The sequence below is a fragment of the Delphinapterus leucas genome, chromosome 19 (assembly GCF_059928025.1).
Source record: "Delphinapterus leucas isolate spDelLeu-1000000601 "Yukka" chromosome 19, BTC_Dleu_Yukka2, whole genome shotgun sequence".
Classification (NCBI taxonomy): domain Eukaryota; kingdom Metazoa; phylum Chordata; class Mammalia; order Artiodactyla; family Monodontidae; genus Delphinapterus; species Delphinapterus leucas.
Window position 1 is genome coordinate 45,385,955 of NC_143147.1, and position 27,747 is coordinate 45,413,701.

Here is a 27,747-nt window from a genome sequence, read left to right on the forward strand (position 1 = left end):
GTCACTAAAAATTATGACTAGCATGACTTCAGTGACTACCAAGAAACCTAAACCCCACTGAAAATACTGGAAACTGAAAAACAGTTGTCCATAAAAATAAAGACCTATTGGAACATGACCTGTTCATAAATTGAAGATTGCCTGTACTGTTGTTTGTTTTCATTAAAAAAGAAGTCTTCAGGGCTTCCCTGGTGACGTAGTGGTTGAGAGTCCGCCTGCCAATGCAGGGGACACAGGTTCGTGCCCCGGTCCGGGAAGATCCCACATGCCGCGGAGCGGCTGGGCCTGTGAGCCATGGCCACTGAGCCTGCGCGTCTGGAGCCTGTGCTCCGCAACGGGAGAGGCCACAACAGTGAGAGGTCCATGTACCGCAAAAAAAAAAAAAAAAAAAAAAAAAAAAGAAGCCTTCAGATAAGAACTCAGACAGGTAGTACGACTGTTAAGTGATCCCATTGGTAATGTTAGCTGTTTTTGTTTTTGTCTTCTTTTTTGGCCGCACTGCACAGCTTGCAGGGTCTTAGTTCCCCCATCTGGGATTGAACCCGTGCCCTTGGCATTGAAAGTGCAGAGTCCTAACCACTGGACCACCAGGGAATTCCCAAAGTTAGCTGTTTTTTATACCAAGGATTTTCATGTTGCTGGTGTCAATCAATTTTTATTTTACCTAAAATGATTACTTAAGTTTTTCTTGATTTTAGTTTTAATACAGGTGTTTAATATTATCAGATTTATATCTTTTTTATGAAGAGAGTCTTTAGGTACTCCTTGGAGATAATAACATGTTAACGTCATTTGTTGTGTTACTTATTATTCAGAACTATCCAAGAAATATGCTGTTTATGTAGACATTGACATAAAAGTGAATACTTAATCATGAGAAAACTTCTAATCATTCTAGTCAAATTAGTGATCACTGTTACCTTCAACGTTTCATTGACAGTGTCCATTTGTGCAGTGTCCATTTTGCAGTATTGTTCCTTTTTGGAACTCTTCTTAACTATGAATATACTTTGAAAATTAAAATTAATTAAATGCTCTTCCTTCGGGGGGGTTAGTTTTAAGAGTTATTGAAGACATGAAGAAGTCTTATTAACTGTGAAGCTGGTGGAACATGAAGCAATCTGAATATTCTAGAAAGACTTAATAACATCTTGTACATTTATTTCTTACAGTGACTACATTGCAGCTGAAGGAGGAGTTGATAGATGGAGAGGATTATAATTTCCTCCAAGGAGCATCTGATCAGGAAAGCAATGGCTCTGCCAACTTCTACATCAAACAAGAGCCCTGAGGTTGCTCAGAAACTGAGGGTGGGAGGGAAAGAATTTTACACAGGACTGATTTATAATCAATCCAGCTGTACAGCGGGGCTATTCTACTGGGACATTTTGCTAAACATAGAAAATTTCAGTTCCAGATTTTTCAAGTGGGTAGGGAAACTATTTTAGCTGTGGGGGGAAATTTTTCAATTTATAAAGATGGACAATTTTTGTGTTGTATTTGAAGCTTTTGAAAGAATTTTGTAATATTTTCCAAGTTTGGATTTATGTGCATTGTTAACAAGAACTGAAATTCTAACTTTTTTGGTAAGATTAAAGTTTAGGTAGCAGGATTGAAGGAAATGATTTAAGAAGGATATAGTTGTAAATGCAAATGAACTGTCATTACAAATGAACCTTTTTGGTACCTGTTGGGAGATTTTGGGATTTTGGAAGTTAGGCCAGTCACATCTCCAGCTTCCTCTGCTGCAGAATATGCAACTGAACATCCCCCCCATCCCCGCCCCATGGAGAGCTCATCACCACATAGATCACGGAAGGGTAATTAAGTCTGCTTGTTGGCATTTTATTGCAGCCCATTTTAAATATTTGTACAGAAGTGTTTTTCATTCTGTGAAAATTTCTTTAGAGTTCTGTATGAAACTGGAAGAACTCTGGATACTTTTATATGTTCTCTTTTAATTAAAAAATGAGTAAAATTATCCTAACACTAAAGTGTTAAACTGGAATGGTTGACAAGATATACAAGATCTCAGTCTACATGTTGAGGGGTTGGGGAAAAATGCAATATTGTCCTAAGTTTATTTTATTTTCCTTACTAAAAAATACCCCACAAAAGGGATTCTCATCAGTTCTCTGCCATTTCTCTCCATCTGTGAGATAATACTTGGTATAACCACACCCCAAAACACATGTTCTGTATTACCAGGAGAATCAAATTAACAGTTGTTTAAAGCCAAGATAAGTTTAGATTTCAAAATCATTCCAGCTCTGCTTTTAACTATCCTGGATTTGTTAGAAAACCAATTTGAAAGAGAATTTAATTTTCTTAAAATTTAAAGACAATTCATACTAATTATATATATATAAAATTAGTATGAATTGTCTTTAACTCTATTCAGAATTAATTTTAACAGTAATAATGGATTTGGACCATTTTGAACATTCCCTATTTTAAAATTCACATGGCTTCCTTTGAAAAAAGGATATAAAGGTAAATTGGTGAAAGGTTTGCTCTCTGCATTTTTTGACTTTCTGAGTTGTGACTGAATGAGAGAGCTTTAGCATTTACCAGTGAGGTTCATAAACTAAACTCTCAGGAATTACTTGCATCTGTTCTAGAAGTGCTTCTGGGTCTTAGCCTGGCCTCTTCAGAGTGGTAATATTGACCATCTCCTCTGGAATATAGGTAGGGCTAATTAGAAATTAATCAAAATGATTAACCTCTACAGTCCTTCAGCCTATGGAATGCTTTAAAAAATGTTAATGGAAAGCCCCAGGAGACCATTTTAGGTAAGATTTTTTTTGTTTGAATTTTAAAATGCATAAAACATTAAAAACCAGCAATTTATTTTCTAAAATATTGCTCTACTTTTGGGAATAATAGCATTGGTAATATGCACAGGTTTACCTCATTCTATGCAAGAGGGGTTAATATCATAAGGTTTTATAGTTGCTACTGGAAGTAAAATTTGTTACTTTATAGTGTAAGAATGTATGGAATCGCATGTCAACATTTCTTAATACTGACTCTTTAGGGGCATAAATGCAGATCATATCAATGCCAAGTTGATTCTCATGTGTCAGATATATGTGAATTCAGCTGTTAAATTACTGGATATTTATCTTAAACAACATTACTGAGAGGGACCTACTGTAAATGTGACATCCTCACACTTCCCAAATCTTTAACTTTTAAGAATCTTCCTATAAACTTAAAGCCTGGAAGACTTCCAAAAAGCAAGGGTTACAACAATCTTTATTCTCAGGCTTAGTGAATTAAACCCAGGACTCCGATTCCATGATATGGGCACAAGAAGCCAGTTGTATCGTGTGCTCTAACAGTACCCTGGGCTTAGGGGCTCTATAGGGAACTGAATAAACCAGGAGGGATTTGATTTGGAGCCTGGTAATTAGTTCTGTGAAATGCTCATTTGTAGCCAGGTTTTATAAGCTTCCAGTTCTACAGCAAAGCCAGGCTCTGAGTGTTCTCAGATTTCCCACCTATTTCTGAAGTGTTTCGTGTCTTAATCCCATGACCAGCGTTAAATGTTGGTAAGGACTTCCTACCGAATAAACACAATCTGAAGCCCTCTTCATCGTTCAGACTCTAACTCCCTGCTGCCGATGAACAGAAAATGAGTTGATGCAGAGGAGATTTATGTCTTAGCCACAACTCCAAGTGTACAACTCAGTAGCCCCATTCTATTCTACGGTTCAGATGTACTGCTGACCTTGGGTTTGTTTTGTTTTTTTCCTGTTAGGATTATTTGGGGATTTTTGGTAGTTTAAACTCTTTAACCTTTTCCTTGCTGTGTATGAGGAAAGCTAAAGCTGTTATCAACTTCTTATTCTACGGATACTAACACGGGTTTTCAGTGTTTGTTTGTTTTTATTATTATTAATTTTGTGTGATGTGAATACCCTCTCCCGTCAATATTTGTATTATGGTGCTATATATTTGGTAATGATCCTTTACTATTGGGAAGGGATTTTAAAAATACTGTGATTAAACTGGGTTTCTTCCTTTGATTTTCATATTTTAAATAAAGCCACAGTCATTTATACAAAAGAAAAGTATCTGTCCCTGGGCAAATCTTTTGAGGACAGAGGTCAAAGTAAACTGCATAAGGTTTTTACATCATTTCTGTATGTATTTGATAAATAGATCAATATCTGTACAAATTTAATCTTTTATTTTCTTGGTAACTTGTGATCATTGAGAAAGTGTTTGAAACTTTCTCGTAAAGTGTATATAATGGCGTGAAAAATTCCTTTGGAGAAATTTATGTTCCTTTCATTTTTACCAAATTGCAAATTTTCAGCATGGATGTGAAAAGCATTAAAATTATAACTTTGTGTACAAGATGAAAATAATTCACTAAATTTGCCCTTTTTTACACAAAATAAAACGTTAAAGTTAAGTTGTATATGAGCAATTCTTTAATATGCTTTGATATTTGAGGGATTTCCTTTTTTATTCAAAATATTGAGTGCCGCCCTTTATTTATTTATTTATTTATTTATTTTGGCCGCGCCACGCAGCATGCAGGATCCTAGTTCCCCAACCAGGGATTGAACCTGCACCCCTTGCAGTGGAAGCACGGAGTCTTAACCATTGGACGGCCAGGGAAGTCCCTTGAGTGCCTTCTATAAGCAGTCGAAGGCACCTGGGAAAGTCAGATCAGTTCCTCCCTCACAGAACCTGTACTCTCATAAGGTAAGCCAGCACAAGTGAGGAAGAATTTACTGCTGGCTGACGAGAGGAAGAGAATATGGGTGGATATATGGCCATAGTTGCATTTGAGCCAGGATCTCACTTGGAGGGAATAGGCAAAAAACACGGGAGGGGTGAGTGTGGACCCCTTGTGGGGAAATTAAATCACTTTAGTCAGAACGTGGTGTTTCAGGGTTGGCATGATTGCTAGGAGACTTTTTTTTTTTTCCAGCTCCGTTAACCTCAGCAACAAGGTTCATAGGATGTAAATGAATTATCCCAGCTTGCTCTTGCTGTTTACATTAAGAGGGAACGCAGACACCCTCCTTTATCAACAGCTGACTCTGTGGGAAATTATCCAACTTTTACTGCAGAAGCAGTTTGTAGAGAATTTTATGGATGTTAGACAGTAATGAGATGGATTGGGTATCTTTAGTAGTTAATTTCATCACTTTAGAAAAATATAACACACTCCAAGAGAGACAGAACCTAATTTCTGCCCTGCTTCCTACCTTAAATGGCTTGAAAACAGTTGCCCTAGTAAACTGGAATTCCCAGGTTGGCCTCAATTACTACCCCGAGCTTTGACATATACATTCTTCTTTAAACCCTTACGCGCCTCTTGGGAAACCAGTTTCCTAAAGTGCTTTATGCCCATGTTTTAAGAGGAACAAATGTTTCCCCAAAACAAGTAACTTTAGCACTGTGTTGTTCATCCAGCCTTGTGAGACGGGGAGAACAGCAACTATTTCCTTTCTGCAGACTCTTACTGAGGCTGGGTTAACATCCCTTTTTGGCCTGTTAAGAATTCCAAGCCTCACAAGCAGGCCAAAGCAGGGCTTGCCTATTAACAACAAATAATTGTATAAAAAGTAATGCATTTTTAAAAATGCATTTATTATATGTTTAAAGTACAGTTTTATGAAAGCATAAAAGGTTCTGGATTAGTTGTCCACTTTCACACACCCAACTGGTATATAGGATTAGGTCCAAAACCCAACCTTACTCCAGAGGCAGTGCTTTTGTCCTCACCATAGCCTACCCTTCCTCATTCAGTTCTACCAAATTAAGTCCTAACATTCATATCCTTCCTCTCAGCTCTCACCACTCCAAATTTGACTTCATCACCCTCCAAACTCATGACTTTATCACATCACTTGGAAAACTATATATAAAGGTAGTAAAGCACAGTGGCCAAGAGCAGAGTCTGAAGCCAGCTACTTGCATTGGAACTTGACTCCTTCACTTGTTAAGCTCTCTAACTTGACTCAGTTTCCTCAATTATAAAATAGGATACTAGTACCAACTTCCTAAGAGTTGTGAACATTAAACGAATTCATGTACGTGAAGTTCTTAGAACAACCCTGGCACAGAGTAAGCCTATACATAGTAACCGCTGCTGCTGCTGACAGGTACCTTAGCCACTGTGCATGTGGATCCTGGGTGGGCACCTCCACATTAGAATGCAGACCCCAGGCCTGCCTGCCCCAGGATCTAATTTCAGTAAACCGCCATTTAATGTAGTGAAAGCATGTAGCATATATAAACATGAGATTCATTTGAAACTAAAAAATAATTTAGAAAACGTTAAATTTCTCATCAATCGTTGACTTGAAATTAGAATCCTGACACTTCTGTACCAAGCTGTTGATGTGTTTGTCATTGTCTTATAGTATAGCAACGTGCATAAAAAAATGTAACGTTGAGGGCGTTCCCTGGTGGCCTAGTGGTTAGGATTCTGGGCTTTCACTGCTGTGGCTCGGGTTCAATCCCTGCTCGGGGAACTGAGATCCTGCAAAGCCATGTGGCCAAAAAAAAACATGTAATGTTGAGTCTTTTATATGGAAGTGGCATGAAGAGCTTTCACCGGTTTCCTAAGAAAACAGGTATTCATAAACCCACATATTTCTATAATCTCATTTTTAAGGCAGACTCCAGATGATAGTGAAAATTTATATTGATAGGTGCTCTTTGGCATCATTTTACAACTGTACCAATCCAGCAAAATTAACAGGCAGTGTGGATTTTGTAACCACTTACTACTAGCCCAGGAAATAAGCATGATAAATATCTCATCCCAGGGTAGAGGAAGAAGGGAGGTAGGGTTGCAGGGAATATTTGTGTACCAGCTACGGGCCAGGCACTAGGTTAACTGCTTTACATGCATTGTTTCATTTAATCCTGCATTGCCATGGTATCATCCTCACCTTACAGGTGTCCTTAGGCTTCCATTTCCTCATACGTAACTTGCCCAATTTGCAATCAACAAGAATGTATATCTGGACAACTTGACTAGTCTATGTTTCATTCTACCAAGTTTCAACAAATTCTTTGTACAGAAATGTGCATTTCTACATCAGCTAAAGTGGTTGGGATCTTTATTATGTTCATTATTTCCTTATTAGTTTCTTCAGATACACAACCAGTGCCACACTTGTCCTCTTCAGCCTCACTGCTTTCCCTCCTAGAGTCTGGAAGTATACCAGGTGCTGAGAAGGATTAAATCATTTTTCCATAACAAGCAGGATTAATTTGTTCTGGATAACACTACGATAGCCAGGGAACCAAGTCACGTCTTCCAGCTTAGTAACCAGTAATCACCAGAGTCTGCACCCTGTTTTCAAAGGCTTTATTGGTAGATATACTTTAGGAAAGAAACATCCATCCTACTGCTTCCAAGTTAGTGGAATGAAGAGCTGTGCCCAGGGACACATCAGGTGGTGCCAGAGGGGACTGATGCTCCGTCCGCCTCTTATTCATAAATCCAGTCAAAAGCACAAGACTTGTACTCAACCAGTTCTTCAGGCTTAAACCACAGGCTGATTTCTTTCTCAGCACTTTTTACTGAATCACTGCCATGAATGATGTTCCTAAGAAGGAGAACAATTTCTAGTTACCACATTTTAAAGTACAAAAGTCTGTTTAATGGATAAAGCAAAGGACAGTCACTGAAGACCTTTTCAGCCAGCTGCTCCTTGAAGCAGCTGACCACCACCCCCAAGTATCTCCTCTTAAAAGCAACTATAAAAGTACTTAAGCCAAAAGCATCACTTGGTTCAACTTTACTATGCTTCTAAATTTTCAAAACAGTGCTTGTACCCAAGATTGCCACAAAACATTACTTCTCAAATTTTGAAAAATACAGGAATACCCAGACCAAAACCCAAACTAGATGTGACGTATTCATTATCAACAGCCATTGCTGCTGTATTTTCTTACAACACTAATGTGCAAAGTCCAATCAAAACATTCACGCTTATTGACAATCCCTTTATTCCGTTTGAGTCTCATAACTATACAAATTTTTGTAGAGATTCTGTATGAGTGAGGGAACCAAAAAGGCTGAAAGTGACACACCCTTGGACACAGCACCACAAAGGGCAGAGCCAAGGCTAGACCCCTTCCTTGCTCCACTCTCCACACTTTCTGCCGTCACGAAGGACCCACCGCAGGCAGCTCCCTTGTGCGATGCCTTGGCTAAAATTTTAAGTAGCCTAGAGAAGTAACTATTTAAGAAAGCATTCATCCAATGATAATTACCACCTAATTTAAACGTTCAAAATTTTCTAAAATTGGAATATGCCAAAAATGTTTGTTTTAAACCCAAGTTAAGTGGCTTTGAGGAAAAGCCATTAGTGTCCCTTGGAACTTACCTGCCAACTTGAATGCAGAAGTCACCACGAATGGTGCCCGGCTTAGAATCCGCTGGGTTGGTCTCCCCAAGCATCACTCTCCCTGTCTTCACTACATTCAGGCCCTCCCAGACCTTGACATTAGGGAAGAGGAATTTCATCAGTTCTGCCACTCAGGACCATTAAAAACAAACATTTACCTCTACCTAACAGCACATATCAGTAAGACCAATCAGTGACATGATTATCAGCCAACCCCAGTAGTAGTAGGGGCCGATATAAAATACTCCATACTCCATCCCAAGTGTATTGCTAGGATACAGAGAAAAAAGTCTGCCCAACTTGGGGACTTCCCACTCTGGCTGAGACAGAGATTAAAAAGACTGAAGAACCTTTATGCAGCCACAAACTCAAAAAATAGTGGTGAAAGGGTAAAGAAAAGTGAGCAGACTGGAACAGCATCAGTGGGAAGGGCATCGCAGAAGACTGTTAGAGCAAGATATGGCAAAGACTGACATGAAAAGGGAAAATGTATTCCAGGGAAAAGCAGAAAGAAGAAAAGGTCACCCTCAGGGAACAGGAAGTAGGGCTTCTTTCCCAACAATTTTATTAACTCCCTATTATACCCTCTACCTCTATTCACTTCATTTCCAATTGGACATTAACGCCACAGGAAAAAATAGACCAGTTCATTTCTAGCACAGGATCACAGAGAACTCTTTTCAAGTTCTGATTCTCACTTCCTTTTTCCTCCCAAGTTCCCAGTTGGTCTGTAAACTAACTCACTCCAGCAGGCTGCCTTTGTAAAACAAGGAATTTGGAGTATCTGCGGAAGATGTCTAAAAAGGAACATGAAGACACTGAGCAAACCCAGTTACCTATCAGCCGTTACTTCCTTGGTTCCCTCTCCTCCAGCACAAGCACTTACCATGGCCACAACCGGCCCAGAGTTCATGTACTTCACCAGCCCTGGGAAGAATGGGCGGTCTTTCAGGTCAATGTAGTGCTGCTTCAGGAGTTCCTCAGAGGCCTGGCATTGAAGAGGAGGTACCAATTAGGAAGTAAACTAGAAAGGCTCAAATACGGCTCTATCCCATCCTCAGAACCCGCCCACCTCCCCCCACCAGTAACATGGTAGGTTCTCTAAAAGTCTGGGTGTGTATTTTAGCTCACATTCATAAGGTGCGTATTAAAAAAAAAAAAAACCCATCCAAACCATGAAACTGATGCTATCTTAGCGGAAAGATTGTTCTGATCATGAAGACACCCTCATGTCAATGACCTGACGGATGTTATAATCCTTAGAAAGAGGTGGTTAGGGAGTTAAGTGTTGGCTGCAATCAAAGGAAATATGCCAGACAGAGGTCATATCAAACCCTCTGGCCCATTCCCAATGCCCTTTTAAACATTTCAGACGTTAACTGAGAAAGCTTGGTTTAAATTTCAGTTCTTAGGTACTTATCCCCTAAGGTCCAGATCTGTACCCCAAATTGGAAGATAAAGTTACTGCCCTATGCCAAAGGGAGCCTGCAGAGAAAGGGCAGAGTAAGGCACACCCCACTTAAGACCTCAATCATCTCAGTTGCAAGCTGAAGCACAAAAGGATTCCAGCCTCCATTCCGTGCCTGGGTGGACCTGCGTGGGCCCGGGGCGCAGACCTCCTCCACTCCCTGCTGCCCCCCTGCGGCCCACTGCCCGTCGCAGCCGCGGGAAGGAAGCAGCCCTGGAGCCTGAGTCACGTCACCTCCGCTTAACCTTCCAAGGGCGTCTGTCCCCCCGGGCCTCGGGCAAGGGTCTAGCGGGCCCGTGGAGCCCTGGGTGTGTGGGGGGGGCGGGGGTTGGAGGCCCAAAGCAAAGGGGTATTCGCGGGTCCGAAATCGGCCAAGGGGGACTCCGACCAGGAAAAGACACGCGGATCGACGCTGCGGGTAAGGAAAACCACCCGCGACCTCGCCGCCGCGGGGGGAGGGGAGCGGGGCGCGTCACCTGAAGGAACTTCATGGCCACAAGGCGGAATCCCTTCTGCTCGAAGCGCTTGATGATCTCGCCCACCAGGCCGCGCTGCACGCCGTCGGGCTTGATGGCGATGAAGGTGCGCTCCGCGTGGGCCATGGTCCTGCGGGAGGCAGGTGCGGTCAGGCCGTCGCGGCCGCGTCCACACAGGCCTCGAGGGGGCCCGGGGCCCGGACCCCGGGCCGGAGGCCACGTGGCTCCCGCGCCCGCCAGCCGCTACCGCGGGGACACGTGGCCTGCGGGACGCCTCAGCCCTGCCAGCGCCGCGCCGCAGCCCCTCAGCCGTTCCCGGGTGCCCGCGGAGGACACTCGGCAGGGGTCCCGGGGGAGCGCCCGGCCTGCGGGACCGAGGGGGCCCGAGGGCGGGAAGGGATCGGAGCCCCCGTCTTACCGGTAAGAGGGCGGGCGCGTGCGGCGATGCGGGCCTGAGCCGAGAGCTTAGCTACCGGCACCGCCGCAGGGAGCCCGCGGAGGAGGGGCCGGCGGCGGCCACACCCAGGACGGCCCTCCGCCCAACCCGCGAGGCCGGACGCTTCCGGACGACTCTGTCCACGCCCCGGGTTTGCAGAATAAGCCAGCGAGGGCTCCAGGGGCAGGAAGTGATTTCTACCCCACCTGGATGTGCCAGAAGTAGAACTGCGCGCGGCCAATCCAACTCCTGTCTTCAGTACCTCCTCACACGCGCGCACGCAAACCTCTACTGGTCTTGAGTCAGTACCCCGGCCAGTACAATCTGCTTTTCCCCATTCACCGAGCACCCAGAGCTGCTTTCTCTCCTCCCCGTCTAGCACAAGTCCTTATCCTACCTGTGAAATCCAGTTTCCCCTTCCCTCCCCTCTGCTTGAGCCCTGCTTCAAGCCCTCCACCTCCCTCATCCGAACTGGCGGCCTCCCAATGCGCGTCCACCTCACTTCTCCCCGCAAGGAGCCTCCCTCAGCACCCTCCTCAAACACCATCTGACCCTCGGCCCTGCTTTGATGACTCCCCCTGCCTGGAGGATGGCATCCAAGGCTAATTTAACAAAATACCCCATACCCTGCTCCCTCCTGCCTGTCTCCCCACCCACCTTCCCAGCCCAATTAAGCTGCCCTGTTCCCACCCTGACATGATGATCTCTGCCCCCAGCATCATTGTGTGGCCAGGTTATTCAGTTCAGCCTGAGACACACCCGTGACAAGATTCTAGATTCTCTCATAGAAATCAGGCCTATCATACATTTGCAGACAACCCCTATCTCTTCTCTGCCTGACAAACCACTAGCCACCCTTTGGTGGTGCCCAGCTTCCCTGGAGGAGCCAGCAAGCCCCTCCTCTCAGTAGGTGTACACTCACCCCCACCCCCACCCCTCCAGCAGTGCTTACAGCCTGAGGTGGGCAGAGCCCCTGAGTCTCTCTCCTCAGGGCGGTGAGCTGGCTACAGGAGTCATGTGTCATCACCCTAGTGGTCCCGGCACTGCACCGATAGCCTGTGTTAGATGCTGTGACAGTCCAGGCCTCTCTTATACCTTGCTGGCTTTCCAAACTTCTAGTTGCACAGCACTAAACAACAGTACACTAGCAGCCTTCATTCTGGAGCAAGGACACCCAGTGTTCCCTTGGGCCTCAATCTGCGGTACACTTTTATTTGGGCTTCCTTTTCAGGGTTAGCAAATTGTGGGAAAGAGTGGGAATTTCACTGGATATTTCTCCGCAGAGCCGTTTGCCCCTTGGTCTGGTCACTACCTTGCGGTACAGCCAACAGCAGCCCTCTGCCTTTCACCTCTCCTTTCCTTCCTGGGAAGACTGTCCTTAACTGCGGAAGGTATAAATGAAGAGGCAAGGGGGCAGGGCACAATCCTTAAAGAATGACACAGCCCTTGAGAAAAACTGGATACATCAAGAACCGGTTAGAACCAACTAGGCCCAAGATGGTGGAAGATTCAACTTCCAGTAGAACCTGCGCCTCATTATACGCTCACTGTACTACATTAGCCTTAAAGGACACACCCACCGGCACCGTGACAGTTCCAAGGCCAACCCTAAAGGCCAAAAAGTGGGCAGTGGCCCAAATCCTGGAAATCCCTGAGCCTTCTCCGAGGTGGTTAGAATATTCCTCCCACTCCTTAGCCTGTGGAATTACCCAGCCCATGAAAACCAACCACCCCCGCACCTCGGGCCTGCTCTGCCTTCTGACACAGACTGCATTCTGTCTATGGAACTGTAACTGAGCAGGACCCCGTGGGGCCTTCTGGGGCAGACCCTTCCCCCATATCCTCTGCTCTAGCTCCTCTCTGAAGTACCCAGATAACAGTACCTGATGCACATTTCCTGAGTTACTTTACAGATGTGAAAACCCCCCACCAAATGGAAGATATTAACTATTTGATGACCATGAACACATAGCCCCCAGGCCTCCTGGAGCCTAAGGACTGATTATGTTAACCCCTGGGGCACCACCCTGTTACTTCACCATCAACCAATTAGAGAACTGTACACAAGCTGATCACATACCCTGTGACACACACACCCTCTCCCCCACCCCACCCTACCCCACCCTCCACCCCCCCACCCCTACCCCACCACCCCACCCCACCACCCCCACCACCACCACCACCCCCGCCAACCTGGTCTTTAAAAATGCTTTGCTGAAACCCTTTGGGGAGTTGGGGGTTTCAGGGGCATGAGCCACCCGTCTCCTTGCATGGCCCTGCAATAAGCCTTGCTCTGCTCCAAACTCCAACATTTAGGCATTGTCTGGCCTCACTGTGCACCAGGCACACGAACACAAGTTCAGTAACAGAATGTGTATCTCTCTCAGTCAACCTCTTTGACTTCACTATGGCTTGCTCTTGAATTCTTTCCTGCGCGAAGCCAAGTACCCTCACTTAGCAGCCTGTCCCAGGAGCTCGCCCAAGACCTGGGACATGACCATTCTCTCGCACCCCATTTTCCTGCAACATCTTTACAAAGGAAGAGGAAGAAGGTGGTCTTCTCCCCTCCCCACTTTTCCTTTGATTATAAAAACGTAGCCCACTTAGTTCTCAGGGAAAAGCCCTCTTGCCTGCCCACTTGTATCCTTCACAAGTGTCCTCTATATTAATAAATCTACTTCTTACCTATCACTTTGTCTCTTGCTGAATTCCTTCTGTGCCAAGACATAAACAACCTGAGCTCCATTAAGTCCTGAGATGAGCTGTGCAGTTTCATGACCCTCCTGCCTCGCTACACACATATTCATTCCCCCAAAGTCCTGGTACTCTATTTCACTCCCCACTCTTTGTATGAAACAGAAACGCATCTATTCCTCAGCTGCCCAAACAAAAGGTGGCCCCCCATGGGAGAAATCCTTCCACAATGTAACTTATAGCAAATCATCATGTTGTACATTTTAAATATCTTACAATTTTATTTGTCAGTTGTATCTCAATAAAACTGGGGGGAAAAAAATCTAAGCAGGTGCGGTACATAGAAGTGGTGATGGTGGTAAGGCTCTGATCCTTGAGGTGGTCCAGAGATTCAGTTCCCTCCAACCAATCCAGGATGGTTACCACCCCTATATCCGCCTTCCAGCAAGTTGGGAAGGGAAGTATGATTATCCCTTCCTTTTCAGGGTACAACCTTGAATTTACCACCTTCACTCTTTCGTGTCTCTTTGGCCAGAGCTTAGTCCTGTGGCTGTATCTAGCTGCAAGCTAATACAATCACGCTAATTAACATAACAACGGCTTCCTACAGTTACCATTTCCTTTCCTTCTTTCTATCTACCTTTCTTTCTCTCTCTTCCTTCCTTCCTTCCCTCCCTTCCCCTCCCTCTCTCTCTCTTTCTTGCAATGAGAGCACAGATCTACCCTCTTAGCAAATTTCAAATATATAGTACAGTATTGTTAACTATAGTCACAGTGATCTACATCAGATCTCCAGTTTGAACTTTTAAGTAAATGATAAGTAAATTTCCATCTTGTCTCTATTAAAGCAACCAAATCAATATCCTAACTAATCAGAACTACTCACAAGATATCTTCTGCTTCTTTTGAGGTCATCCCAGAAATCCAGGCCCACTATCCACATAGCTTCTTGGCTTTGGAGTAGTTACAACTTCTCACACTCCCCCAGCCACTGAATCCATGAGAGCTTCTCAAGGGCAGGAAGGGTATCTTTTATTTCCAGGGAATCTTCGATGCACAGGACAGTCTTGGCAACCCAGCAGATCCCTGACAGAGAGCTGTTGACCGGCTCAGTGCCAAGAGTGGATGGAATGCAGGGGGAAGAGAGGGACAGGCAAAGAATGTGTGTGTATGTGTGATCTCTCAGGCCAATATAATTTATACAGTGTTTACACTCTCTATTAGCTTCGGTTATCCAGAATACGTGAAAGAGAAAAAAGAATACAGAGCGATACAACAATACAAAGTACCTTACTCAACGACTCCTTCCTTGAGATGAAACATTCTAATCTGATGATAGCACATAACACTGTACAGGGAGCATCCGCAGCTCCAAGAGTTTCCCTCCGGATGAAAAGCAAGTTCTCAGAAATAACTAGATTTGCTATGACCTGGCCCCTGCCCATGAGAGGGAGGGGAAGTGGGGTGGGACAAGCACTGTGGTCTGCTTCCATGTCACTCGTAGATCCAGTTCTGAGCACAGCTCTTGTAATTCACCAGTTCCTCAGGGTGAAACCACAAGCCGATCTCCTTCTCTGCACTCTCCACAGAATCACTGCCATGGATAATGTTCCTGGATGGGAAAAGAGATGGCCACGTTACCGAGGTCAGAAGGATTAAACTGCCCAGAAGCTCCCCTCATTCCCATTGCCAGAAAGCCTACAGCCACCGGAGCAGAAAAAACCAAAGCTCCATATACATTATTCCATGTCAAAAGAAAAAACCCATGACTGCCACTAATGTAAGGATAAAGAATGCCCTCTCCACGTCCAGCCCTCCTAGCAACACTGATGCGAGCAGTGGGAGCCTCAGGAAGGACTCTGGCCAGCAAAGCGCATTGTACCAGGTTCTACTCTCACAACAAAGGCACAACCATAGTGATGTTGATGACCAAAGGCAGGGGGGCCTGCAAAGCCAAACACCAATTAAGAAGGAGGAAAACAATAAACTCTGATTACAAATTGCTCTGTATATGGTATCATGTCTACCCTCAGCTTCAGAAACCCAAATTCTTGTGGCACTTGGATTTTAGAAAAGAGTAAAATGCACCGACTCTCACCTGCCAACTTGGATGCAGAAGTCCCCACGGATGGTCCCAGGCTTGGAGTCCACAGGGTTGGTCTCCCCAAGCATCACTCGACCCGTCTTCACAACATTCAGCCCCTCCCAGACCTCCAAGGACAAAAGAAGATATGGTCAAGGAAGGAAACCAATCTCAGCAGAAAATCTGAAAACTATTAATTACAAAAAAAAAGAAAAAGAAAAAGCACCCCCTTAAAATGACATTCATTCATTGAACAAATACTTATGGGGCATCTAAGTGTTCCAGCACTGGGAATATTGGTCTCCCTGCCCTCCTCTTGCCTTTCTACAATCCATTCTTGACACAGAGTGGCCTTTCTAAAACACCAAGTGTAGAAACCTCCCATAGCTTCCCAGCACTCAGGAAGTACAGGGCTGAGACAGCCCTACATAATCTGGCCTCTGCCTGTGCCTATGAATTAATCTCATCCAACCTTCCCTTTCACCCACCAGGCTTCAGTTAGGCCAAGCGTCTTTCTGTACCTCAAAAAGCCCCCCACCCCAGGTCCTTTGCACATGCTATTTTCATGGTTGAGAATGCTCTTCACTGTGAATTTGTACACGGCCGGCTCCTTCTCATCCAGATCTCAGCTTGAAAATCACGTTCCTTGACCACCCAGTCTAAAGCGCTCACTTGCTATCACATAATCCTGTTTCATTTCTGTGCATATCACTAATCATTAGCTGATATATATATGTTTTTTGGTTTCTTTATTATCTGCCCATCCTCCCTTTTCAGGATACGTAGGCAAGGAAAGCTATAAAAACAGTTACCTATTTTGTCTCATTCATGATTGTATCCCCAGTGTCTAAAAGAGCCTGGCACAAAGATGACAACCAATACACACTAAGAGAAGAATCACTGCAATAAACAAGACACAGTCTCCCTCACCTCCAGGAGCTTACAATCAGGCATATCTCTCCTGATTTCTCCCAGATGTGAGTCTTCAGTTCAGCAAGCAAAGGTATTTTGTCTTTGGTGAGCCAGAGAGCTGACTCATACCCTAAATGTCCAATGCCCTAGCCTCAGAATCCTCCTCAACAATGAGGACCTGGCATTAGAAGCAAGAATCACAATACTCACTCTTCACTCCCAGCCGCGTCATTCACATCAACATCCCACACGTGTTACACTCACCATGGCAACCACTGGCCCTGAGTGCATGTACTTCACCAGGCCAGCAAAGAATGGACGGTCCTTCAGGTCAATATAGTGCTCCTTGAGAAGGTCTTCAGAAGCCTATCCCACAGGATAGAGAAGAGAATTGATCCCCAAACTATCTTAAGAACCAGCAGTTTAGTCGTTTCCCACTTACCCATCCTGCCGTTTAAAACGTGAGCTCTCAGCTCACTTGTTCTATTATAACCCCATTCACTCTTGACTTTACCAAAGGGAAGAAGTGACAGGGACTAAAAGTGCTCCAGCTTTGTACCAGTTTTCCCCCTACTGTCCTTGATTGATCAGCATAAAATTACAGAACATTAGAATTGAATCCAGCCATGGTATTTCACACAGGAAAGCTTACAATACAATAAATTTCCACGCCCAAGCAAGCCTCAGCTAAAGTGTTACAGGGAGGTGGCCTCAGCATTGGATGAGACGCAAACTGAACCAGGCCATTTCCCTTCATATTTATTCAGAGAATAAAGGCCTTAATTAATTAATTAATTTAATCTAATTTTTTTTTTTAAAGAAAAAAAATTTAAATAAATAAATAACCCTGTAGGCTCATGGCAGCTATCCCTCCTCCCATTCTTCACCAAGTCCGTGCCCTTGAGAGGAAACTCAGTGTAAAGGACGAAATGTATGCACTTAGGGGGTCAGAGAGACCTGGGTTGAAATCCCAGCTGCATCACTGACTGGATAACCACACATTACTGAACTTCTCCAAGCCTCAGCTTCCTATCACTAACAACCACGGGAAAAGGAATAAGTACCTCTCTGGGTTGTCATGAGACCTAGATGAAAAAACACATGTGCCCGGCACGTGGTAAATATCCGATCAACAATACTTTGATTTCACTTTACCTTCAAAACTGATGAACCTAGTTGCAGGGCAGGAATAAGGAGGCAGACATAGAGAACGGACTTGAGGACGTGGGGTGGGAGGGCGAAGCTGGCACGAAGTGAGAGAGTAGCATTGACGTGTATACACTACCGAATGTAAAATAGTTGGCTGGTGGCAAGCAGCCGCATAGCACAGGGAGATAGGCTCAGTGCTTTGCGATGACCTAGAGGGGTGGGATGGGGAGGGCGGGAGGGAGGCTCAAGAGGGAGGGGATAGGGGGACACGTGTGTGCATATGGCTGATTCACTTTGTTGTGCAACAGAAGCTAACACGGTATTGTGAAGCAATTATACTCCAATAAAGTTGCATTAAAAAAAAACAACCTAATTTAATATACAAACTCTCTGGAAAGCACTGCTTGTCCAATACCTGGCTCTAATCATTCTGTCCCACTCTCCCCTCAGCATTAACATCAGTCTTCTCCCTTTTATATTAACGCAGTTTTTCTAAAACATCACACAGGAACTAAAATGCAAATCAAACTAAATTTAAAATTCCCTGGCGACCCAGTGGTTAGAACTTGGCGCTTTTACTGCCAGGGCCCAGGTTCGATCCCTGGTCAGGGAACTAAGATCCCACAAGCTGCATGACCCACCCCCCACTCTTTTTTCTTCTGATTCATTCATTAAAGTTGACCCTTAATAGGAAAAAAGGATGATCCCCTAATGTACTTGCTCTGAGAATTTAAATTCTTATTTCCCAGGTCTGTTTGCAGATGGGTTCTTGGTCAATCAATCCTTTGCATTTTTTGAAATATTGTTTTGTAGGTATCTTGCAAGTGTGTCTGCCCTCTGCTGTTTCAGGTGGGCCGCCCCAAGGGCAAAATCACAACTTTCCCCTACATGCCCTGATGGCGCCTAATATATGCTAGACAGTAGGCAGGTGTTAAACAATGATAGAAAGACTTCCTTGCTGAAAAACAACCTGCCTCAAACGGTGGGGACAGTGGGGAGGAGAGGGGGGGTCTCTAAAATTATCTGCTCAGGAAGCTCATGATCAGGAGCTCAAACAAGCGCAGGGCTTTGCGTCAGAAATCACAGTGCTGCAGTAATATGTGGAACCCTGCATTGCCAAGAGGAAAGGGAGGCTACTTCGGAAAGTCGCAAATAACTTTTTTGCTCCAAGACTCAGCGGAGATGCCACCGAGGAGTTTCCGGGTTTTAGGACATTTGTGTTCACCCTAAATGGAGACGCCTAAAATGAGCTGAAGGGAGAAACAGAGAGGCTGACCTATGATGTTCTCCTATTTCTATGAAATAATAGAAATAGCAAGAATGAAGTCCACTTACCTGCATGAATTTCATGGCAACAAGGCGGAATCCCTTCTGCTCAAAACGCTTGATGATCTCTCCCACAAGGCCGCGCTGGACTCCATCAGGCTTGATGGCAATGAAGGTGCGCTCGCTATTGGCCATGGTCCTGGGGATAGACAGGTGGAGGGATGAAACAACACAACAAACAATATCCTGCCTACATCATTATCCTTCTCAAGAGGATTACCTCCATAAAGCTGGTTTAAATCTGCAACGTCAACTCCAGGACTCTCTGGTAAAACCTAATTCCTCCTCAGTCCCCTCATCTATGAACTAATACCCCAGAGTGGGGAAGGGTCCAAAAGCAGGGCCTATAATTTCTATTTCATTTGATTTAATAAGCTTCTATTAAGTCATGTCAAGAGGACATGATTGCCAGTTCACCCTCGATCTGGACTCAGGCAATCGGAGGCTCCTCACCCTTTTCCTGTCCCTGGAATATACACTCTGTACACTGTTCCCACAGTAGGAGCCATTACAAGGACACAGCCTTGAGAGAGTAAGGTGTTGTTGAGACCATCCGGACTGAACCCAGTTAAACTATATAAGTTTATATAAACTATATAAACTTTAAGATTCTGGTGGGTGGGTACAATGCAGCCAGCCAAGACAAGCCTCATATGTATATTCCCTTACTTATTAAAACTGCTACCTTCCAACCTGGAGTGCTCAACCTCTTTGGTCTCTCCTGGTCCTCTCCGTACAGGGGCCAGTGTGTGGACTAACAATTTGTGAGCCAGCCAGGAGACTGAAGAAATGGGCCTTGGGAAAGAGGCATCCCTGGGGGAAATCCCAAGCTGAACATCGACCTCTATGTGGGGAGGGTGGCCTGTATGTTTGATACTTGCGGACCACCACATGAAAACAAGGATGCCCCAAGAACACCGGCTGCTTTATTGCATTTATTAGAGAAACTACACAGAGCAGCAAAGAAGGAAAATGAACGGCTACCACAGTGGGCTGGCCTCTGCTGAGTTGAAGTTAGAGAAGAGCTGAAGTTAGAGAAGAACGCACAGGTGTCCACTGCTCCGCCAGCTTTGGGGCTGGCAGACAAGATGAGAGAGCAGGATTATAAATCGGAGATCTTAGCTTGTCATGTGGCAGAGCTAGGAGAGCACAAGCTGCTGCAGATCAATGTCCAAGTGCTGTGCCAACGCCTGACTAGGACACTAGGAGACAGGAACCCCTGGCAAGTGAGGAGCACAAAGGGGAGGATGTTGTGGTGACAGAGAATGAAACAGATGAAGCGCCCCATGCTGTCCAACCCCTAATACAAAGAAAAACTTTAAATATCTTAAGAGAAAACTTGCATTCCTTCTCTGTTCCTTGAAGTTATAATCTTACCATGTCTCTGAAATGCAAACACCACAGGAAATAACTAAAACACTGCCCACAGACCAAAGAAAAAGGGGGGGGCGGTGGTGAAAACAGAGACTGCTATAGGAGCACCCTCACACAAAATCTAGTCCACAGTTTCCCTAAGATTATTCATCAACGGCAAGTACAAATTTTTTTTTTTTTTTTGGCCACGCTGCGTGGCTTGAGGGATCTTAGTTCCCCCATCAGGGATCAAACCCATTCCCCCTGCAGTGGAAGCGTGGAGTCCTAACTACTGGACCACCACGGAATTCCCAAATTTTTAAAATCTTCTCCGCAAATATTAGTAAAAGGCTTCAGCCATGTGGGTGGATACTTGATTCATGGCTAAAGTTCTGGAGAGAAAGCTATGGATTCTCTGTTTGTGTCTGTCAGTATGTTCGTATGTCTATGGATTTGTTATATATAGGTGATGTTTTTCTATCTCCAGAGAGTATTGTCAAAATTAACTTGCAAAAGAGCTCTATTTAGTTGGCCTAAAGAAAAATAAGCTTTGATATCAGTAGTGTACTTATATAAAGCTGAAACAATTTTCTTTCATCTACTCAAAGGACAAAGTTTTGTTGCACTATTGGTCTGTTCCTTATGGGACTGTAAGAGGTTTTTCTTTACCTTTTGAGTAACCTGCCCAGAAAAAAGATTCTGTGGTTTTATCCAAATAATTTCTTGTGCTTCATGTTGTCTTTATCACATCTTCAATTACTTAAGAAAACTGAATCTTCTCTATTAAAAGAGCTAAGTTTTTTTTTACAATTATGTAACTTTCTGTATTTGCCTTTGGAGTCTTTGTCACTTAAGTTAAATAGATAACTAAGTATTGTTTCACAGTGAGCTAAGATCCTATTTAATCTAGTGTTTTAAAACCTTTCGGTATTTTTGACAAGCTCCCCCAAAATCTAATTCTAAATAAAGTTATGCTGACCTAGAACTAACTTTGGGATTTTCCAGAGGGCCCCTGGAACATCTCAAAAGACGAATTCTCTTTCCTTATAAAAGAGAGATATTAAACTAATTAGCCTATTTGATATATTAAATTATATGGGAAACACTGTCAAATAAGAAGTGATGTTAGGGACTCCCCTGGTGGCGCAGTGGTTAAGAATCTGCCTGCCGATGCAGGGGACACAGGTTCGAGCCCTGGTCCGGGAAGATCCCACATGCCGTGGAGCAACTAAGCCCGTGCACCACAACTACTGAGCCTGCACTCTAGAGCCCATGAGCCACAACTACTGAGCCTGCATGCCACAACTACTGAAGCCCGCGAGCCTAGAGCCCGTGCTCCGCAACAAGAGAAGCCACCACAGTGAGAAGCTTGCGCACCGCAACAAAGAGTAGCCCCGGCTCGCCACAACCAGAGAAAGCTCGCGCTCAGCAACAAAGACCCAAAGCAGCCAAAAATAAAATAAATAAATAATAAATTAATTTAAAAAAAAAAAGAAGTGATGTTAAACTTTCTTTGGGCTATATTTGTATGAAATTCCTAAAAATATGGTATGTCCTGGTATGATGTTATTAGTTATATTTTTAAAATGTATGTCACAAAAACAATCAAATTCCCTTGTCGACTGTATCATAATGAACTCTCATCAGATCTTTAACCATGGCCATTTTAAAGTCTTTTTTCATTTACAGTCATTGCTGTACTCTGATGGTTTTGCAAAACTGTTCCTGCAAAAGTGCTTCACATTCAAGGACTTTTATGGAAAAACTTTAACAAGCATAGGTTTCTGATACCTAAGATCAATTTGCCTTCATGTTGAGAGGGGCAGTACTGGACGTTTCAAGGACTTCCTCATGGCTGCCTACACAGCCCCACCACATGTCATGGGATTATAGCCCAAGACCTGCACCTGTTCCCCTTCCCCACTTCAGTAAAACGGGCCCATTACATTGATGATATAATGTTCACATGTGAAGACTTGCCCCTGTTGCAGGACACTCTGCAGGCTTTGCTGCAACATCTGTGAGGGAGAGGATGGGCAGTGAATCCACAAAAAATTCAAGGCCCAGGCACCTCAGTAAAGTTTCTGGCCGTCCTTCGTTTGGGTAAGATTCAAGTTGTCCCAGAAGTTGTCATTGATAATGTACAAGCCTATCCAACCCCTAAGAATGTGAAAGGGGTGCAAGCCTCGGTAGGAATTTGGGGGTTTTGGAGGACTTTTATTCCCCATCTGGCACAGTGCCTCCATCCCTTATACCACCTGGTAATGAGAGGGCATACGTGGGACTGGGGATTAGAGCAGCAAGCCGCCTTTCAGATGGCAAAAATATTAGTGAAGCAAATTAAAGTTCTGGGCATCTCCCAAGCCAGACTACCATTTGAGTTAGATGTGTCTGTGACTCCAGCAGATCTGGGTTGGGCACTGTGGGAGAGACAACAGAAAGAGAGCACCCCTAGGATTTTTGGTCCCTGGAAGGGGGCAGAAACCCAATACACCCCCACAGAGTAACAGCTTCTAGCAGTGTACACAGCATTCCTCCGGGTACAGCCTCTCACAAAGAAACAGCACATCATGGTAAGAACTTCCCTTCCTCTGAAGGGGTTGTTCAGAATACGTTCCATCTACCCACCTCTGCCATGGCTCAAACCCCCACGCTGACTAAATGACACGTCTATTTGCAGCAGAGGAGTACCTACCACCGGCCCGCTGTCTAGAAATGTGGCTGCTCCTAGGCCCTGTAGAGAATGTAGATCCTCCAAATGTCCTGGCCCTGTTCCTGTGTGGGCCTGTGGAGAGGGAGTGCGGGAAATTCCCACTGATGCCTGATATACACATGCCTGGAAGGAGGAACAAACGGCAGCCTCCAGCGGGCTGGTGAGCCCTGGCCATGAATGTTTTGCACTGACAGTTGGGCTGTTCTAAAGGGATTGACCCTATGGCTTAGACAATGGAAAGACAAGAGGTGAGTGATCATAAATAAGCCTTGTGGGGTCTGGATACGTAAAAAGACATTTGGGTTCACCTGCAAGAGTCTGAGGCACTCCTCACTGTCTTCCACACCCTGGCTCATAAGGCACTGACATCCTCTGGCAATCAGGAAGCTGATGCCCTAGGCCAGAAGTGAGTCCTAGCAACTGACCCTTGGGTGCATAGGAAGAGGGAACACTGAAGTGCCCAGGGGGATGACATATTGCCAAGGATGCTGGACTGCCTTTGAAATACAGTGACTCAATTAATGCAGTAATAGCACGTCCTGTGTGTTCTAAACAACACCCAAGGCAACTGCCAAAGGAGTCTGGGGCCACCCACCAGAGCTCCCAACTGATGTGAAATTGGCCAATTGATTATACTGGCTCCCTCCTTCCTAGTGAGGGTTCTAAATACGCTCTGGTGTTTGTGGACACTGCATCTGGCCCAACCCAAGCTGTCCCCTGTTGCCTCACAAACCAGGCTGCCGCTATCAGGGGATTAGAGAAGCTAAGACCATGTATGGATACCTTTGTGGAATAGACAGTGATCGGGGGTTATATTTCAAAGGTCATGACTGGGCCAAAGAATATGACATCAAATGGAAGTTCCATCTCCCCTATAACCCACAGGAGGCAGGAGGACTGGCAGAAAGGAAAAATGGAATAGTAAAGCAGCAGATTAAATTACTAACAGCTAAAACCACCTTGTCCGGGTGGACTAAAGTACTGTCCCAGATTCTGATGCATTTGAATGATCAACCAGTAGAACCTACGGCCCCAAATGCCAGACTGGGGACCCCTGACAAGACACCCAGTGCCATACAAGTAAGGAAGTCTTGGGAAACAGCCACTGCCCCAACTCTCTCTGTGGACCAGCGTGCTGTGCTGCTGAGAGAACCAAGCCCCGTCACACCTGGGAAAGGAGTTGTCTACTGGGATTTGCAGTGGGATGTCTCACCGGGATGGGTGAATTCACACCTCTGGGTAGAGGACACTTACTCAATCTCCACTGGGATCCTGCTGTCCTACTGCAAGCCGGACTGTTGAAATGTGCTATAGCTGGAATGAAACACGCATCTTTGAAAGAGGGGAGAAGGTGGGGTTCCTGGTCTGGCATATCCTGCCCCCAGTCCACCGCTGCCTGCCCCGGCCAATATGTATGGTACGTACAACCGGGTCAAGTTCCTAAAGCCACCAACCTCCCTCTCCTCCAGGCCAGATGGGCATGTTCCGTTTTCTACTGGTACAATCATTTAGCCACCATCTTGGTCCCCTCCATTGGCCTGAAGGACATTATAGCAAACAGAGAAGCCCTTACTAACTTCATCCAGCAAGCCTTAAATGACAGCCTGCAAAGCCTGTCTTTACCAATCGCTGAAATATCTTTCATGAGAAAAGCTGTCCTCCAAAACAGAAGAGCCTTGGACATCATTACTGCCTCATAAGGGGACGTAGGAAATCAATGGTTCAGATTATGGGGCTCTTCATAGAGAAAACTGTTAATTATTTTGGGACTCATCTTAATCCATGTTTTCTCTTGGATGTGCCTCTATACTGCACAGTATAGAGGTATAGGTGCCTCTATACCTCTATACTGCCTCCACTGCAGTCAGATAGCTGCCAAATGAGCCACTGCCATGCTGGCAGAACCCCTTGCTAACCTCTCAGGGCACACTTCTGACCCTGCAGAAGAAGGGGGTGAGACTGCAAGGGCCAGTCACAAGCGGCGGAGTACTGGAGGAGGTCATAACTACCAGCTGACCCTCCAGCTGAACCCAGAAACTGGCGGCTCCTCACCCCCACCCCTGTCCTTGGAATGTACACTCTGCCTACTGTCCCCACAGAAGGGGCTGTTCGAAGGACACAGCCTTGAGAGAGTAAGGTGTTGTTGAGACCATCTGAACTGAACATGTGACTGTACCTAGTTAAGGCCTCTATGCAAACTTTTAAAATTCTCGTGGGCGAGAGCAGAGATCTACTCGTCTTGCAACCACCCAAGATAGGCCTCAAGCTCCATTGCTCGTTACACCTGTTACCTACCAATCTGGAGTGGTCTGCCTTTCTTCAGTCTCTCCTTTCCTTCTGTGTACAGGAGCCAGTTTTTGAACTAACATAAGCATCTACTGTGTACCCAATACTGTGGCAGAACTAAGACAGGGAATGTTTAAAAAAAAAAAAAAAGACACTATCTCTCAATTATCCAGATGAGGGACACCACAGTGATAATGTGAAAGTGATGTCTGGTACAGGGCAGTCTAAAATATGGTTTGACCTACCACCACAGTCATGGTATTAGAACTAGGTTTTTGCAGATTATTTCATTACAATCCCCTTCTTTTACAAATGAGGAAACAGATCTAGAGCACCCGAATGAGGACCAAAGTCCAGATTTCCCAACCCTATGCAACTTATGCTATATCATGAGATGTAATGAATATTCTGACTAACCAGTAAACGGTGGACTGTGGGAGAACTATTGCCATGAGTAATATCTGATACGCGACGTCATACTGGAAGGAAGACTAGAAGTATCTATTCCAGACTTTTCCTTTTACAGAGAAAAAGATCGGGCTCAGGACCTGCTGTGTCTCCACAAGATGAGAAAGGAGTCCCTTCACCTTGAAAGTCAATCCCTCTGTGGATAACAGCACCACCTTCTGGCTCTATCTTCCTGTACTTTAGTTTACCTCTTATTTCAGCACCTTAACAATATGTTTGCATTTTCTGTTTTCTGTCTCTCCACTGGCCTGCCGCCTGTATACACGGATGGATTACTTCTGTGTCTGTCCCTGGTACCTAGCCACAGGGCCTAGCACTCAATAAGAGCAAAGAAAATGTCTTAAATGATAATCACCCTACGCCTCCAAGAAAAAGAGACAAAGCCCAAGAACTGGCGGAGATCTCCCGGGGGAAGCTGGAGACAAGCATGGATTCCCCAGGAGAAAATGGAGCTAAAGAGCTACAAACAGTCCCTGTAAGTGTCCTCCACATCCACCTGACACACACCTGTCATTCATTCAGAGCCCAGCACTGCACTAGACAGAAACAAATAAGGCACAACCCCTACGGTCGCGTCCTGATGAGAAAAGCAGCCACGGACAAAGGTGAGTCCACGTGGCGTGGGACGTGAGCTGACAGGTTTGCACCTGTCGACAGGCGCTTCCCTCCCACCCCATCACCCTGGCCACCTCTCAGAGCGGAACTCATCCGACCTCTTCACCTCCCCCTCCCCTTCCTCTCCCTTTCCTTTCAGTACCCCGAACCCTTCTCACCAATCCGGCTACTTGGGCTTCAACTCCTTCTGCTGCCACCGGCACCGGAAATGCGCCCCCGCCCCTCGTGGTTCCCGGCACCCGCCCGCGCGGAACGCTTCTGCCCAGATCTGCTGCGGGAGGGCCCATTTTTCAGAACACCACTCGCCTACGCTTCCTCCTGACAGTCGGGTGTCATTCTAGGGAGCAATTTCCAAAGTTAAACTTCCGGTACTGTTTTTTCCTGCTCTTCTGGCTGGCTACCGCCATCTTTTTTTTTTCCTTAAGATTCTGTGACTGTTTTCTCGAGCAAATTGGCTTCCCGAGAGGTGGCGCTCACACTTTTCATTGAGTCTGAACGAGCGCCTGACCTAAAAGTAGACGGTCGCCCTCGTTTTACATTTACTCATTCTTTCCAGCCTGTCAAGCAGATTTTTTATCGAGTAACTTCTGTGTGGCAGGTATTGTTTCAGGGTCTGGGGTATAGCAGTAAACTTTGTTGGAGCTGGTTATGGGGACAAACAATAAATAAATGAGCAAATTAATATGAAATATATCATAGTATGCAAATGTTGTTAAGAAAAAGCAGGGCAAGGGCGGAAGGAAGATTGAAGCAGTAAACTACTTTAAAGGTTAAAGGAGGTGGCAGTAGAATAGACCTGCATGAAGTGAGGGAGCAACTCTGGTGATTACCCAAGGGCCAGTATTATAGGGGGCGTTGAGCACTAGAAACTGCGGTTGGAGAGCAGCAAGATTATGTTTTGGTGGGAAGTGATTGGAAGATTTTGAATAGGGCGTCATGTCATCTGATACACTTTAAAAAAAAAGCATTCTGACTGCTGTAGGAGGAATGGATGGGGTAAGATACAAAGCAGAATCAGGAGCCTTTGCAACAAATGTGCGGGAGCAATGGGACATCTATAGGCAAAAGAAGAAGAAAGAAAACCTCTACCTAAACCTCCCACTTTAAATGAAAATTCACTCCAAATGGGTCATAGTTTTGTAAGTGTAAAACTATGTGGACAAAAAAAAAAGAAAGAGAGAAAATGTTGCCTGCCATTTCAGTAAACAAAGACTGTTGCCTGACATCAAGCCACTGTAGCCTCCCCAGTGGTGCACACTGAAGGGAAATCAGGAGAGAAACAGGGTACTGGCCCTAGATAGTTAAGATGCGTATCAAATGAATAATTTCAATGAGCGTATTTTTTTTATCCAATGCAGCTTTTTGTGTGATTAGCAGT

General features: G+C 45.0%; 3 protein-coding genes and 1 pseudogene across 16 annotated transcripts in view; 2 read left to right on the forward strand and 2 right to left on the reverse strand.

The window, feature by feature from the left end:
* MBTD1 (mbt domain containing 1) overlaps positions 1 to 4,423 on the forward strand; it is a 70,477-nt gene extending 66,054 nt beyond the window's left edge. For all 13 annotated transcript variants that reach the window (XM_089901070.1, XM_089901073.1, XM_089901068.1 and 10 more), the window contains one exon: positions 1,173 to 4,423. In XM_089901070.1, coding sequence (XP_089757196.1) covers positions 1,173 to 1,291 — 119 coding nt within the window. In that variant the 3' untranslated portion in view covers positions 1,292 to 4,423. The remainder of the gene's footprint in view (positions 1 to 1,172) is intronic.
* A 2,906-nt stretch (positions 4,424 to 7,329) lies between these two features.
* On the reverse strand, positions 7,330 to 10,889 carry NME2 (NME/NM23 nucleoside diphosphate kinase 2). The gene is made up of 5 exons (XM_022557928.2): positions 10,753 to 10,889; positions 10,335 to 10,464; positions 9,277 to 9,378; positions 8,370 to 8,482; positions 7,330 to 7,586 (listed from the first exon to the last, which is right to left on the reverse strand). Exons 2-5 carry the CDS (start codon positions 10,458 to 10,460, stop codon positions 7,469 to 7,471), a joined length of 459 nt encoding a protein of 152 aa, XP_022413636.1. The 5' UTR covers positions 10,461 to 10,464; positions 10,753 to 10,889; the 3' UTR covers positions 7,330 to 7,468.
* Positions 10,890 to 13,718: 2,829 nt separating this feature from the next.
* Positions 13,719 to 26,611, reverse strand: LOC111166328 (nucleoside diphosphate kinase A). 2 transcript variants are annotated; one of them, XM_022557930.3, is made up of 6 exons: positions 26,528 to 26,543; positions 24,255 to 24,314; positions 18,944 to 19,073; positions 16,724 to 16,825; positions 15,563 to 15,675; positions 13,719 to 15,076 (listed from the first exon to the last, which is right to left on the reverse strand). In XM_022557930.3, exons 3-6 carry the CDS (start codon positions 19,067 to 19,069, stop codon positions 14,959 to 14,961), a joined length of 459 nt encoding a protein of 152 aa, XP_022413638.1. In that variant the 5' UTR covers positions 19,070 to 19,073; positions 24,255 to 24,314; positions 26,528 to 26,543; the 3' UTR covers positions 13,719 to 14,958. The 2 variants fall into 2 exon arrangements, with proteins under 2 accessions (XP_022413638.1, XP_022413637.1); XM_022557929.2 differs by lacking the exon at positions 24,255 to 24,314 and having other exon boundaries at positions 26,528 to 26,611.
* LOC149746749 (uncharacterized) lies at positions 22,552 to 27,442 on the forward strand (annotated as a pseudogene).
* Positions 27,443 to 27,747: the final 305 nt, after the last annotated feature.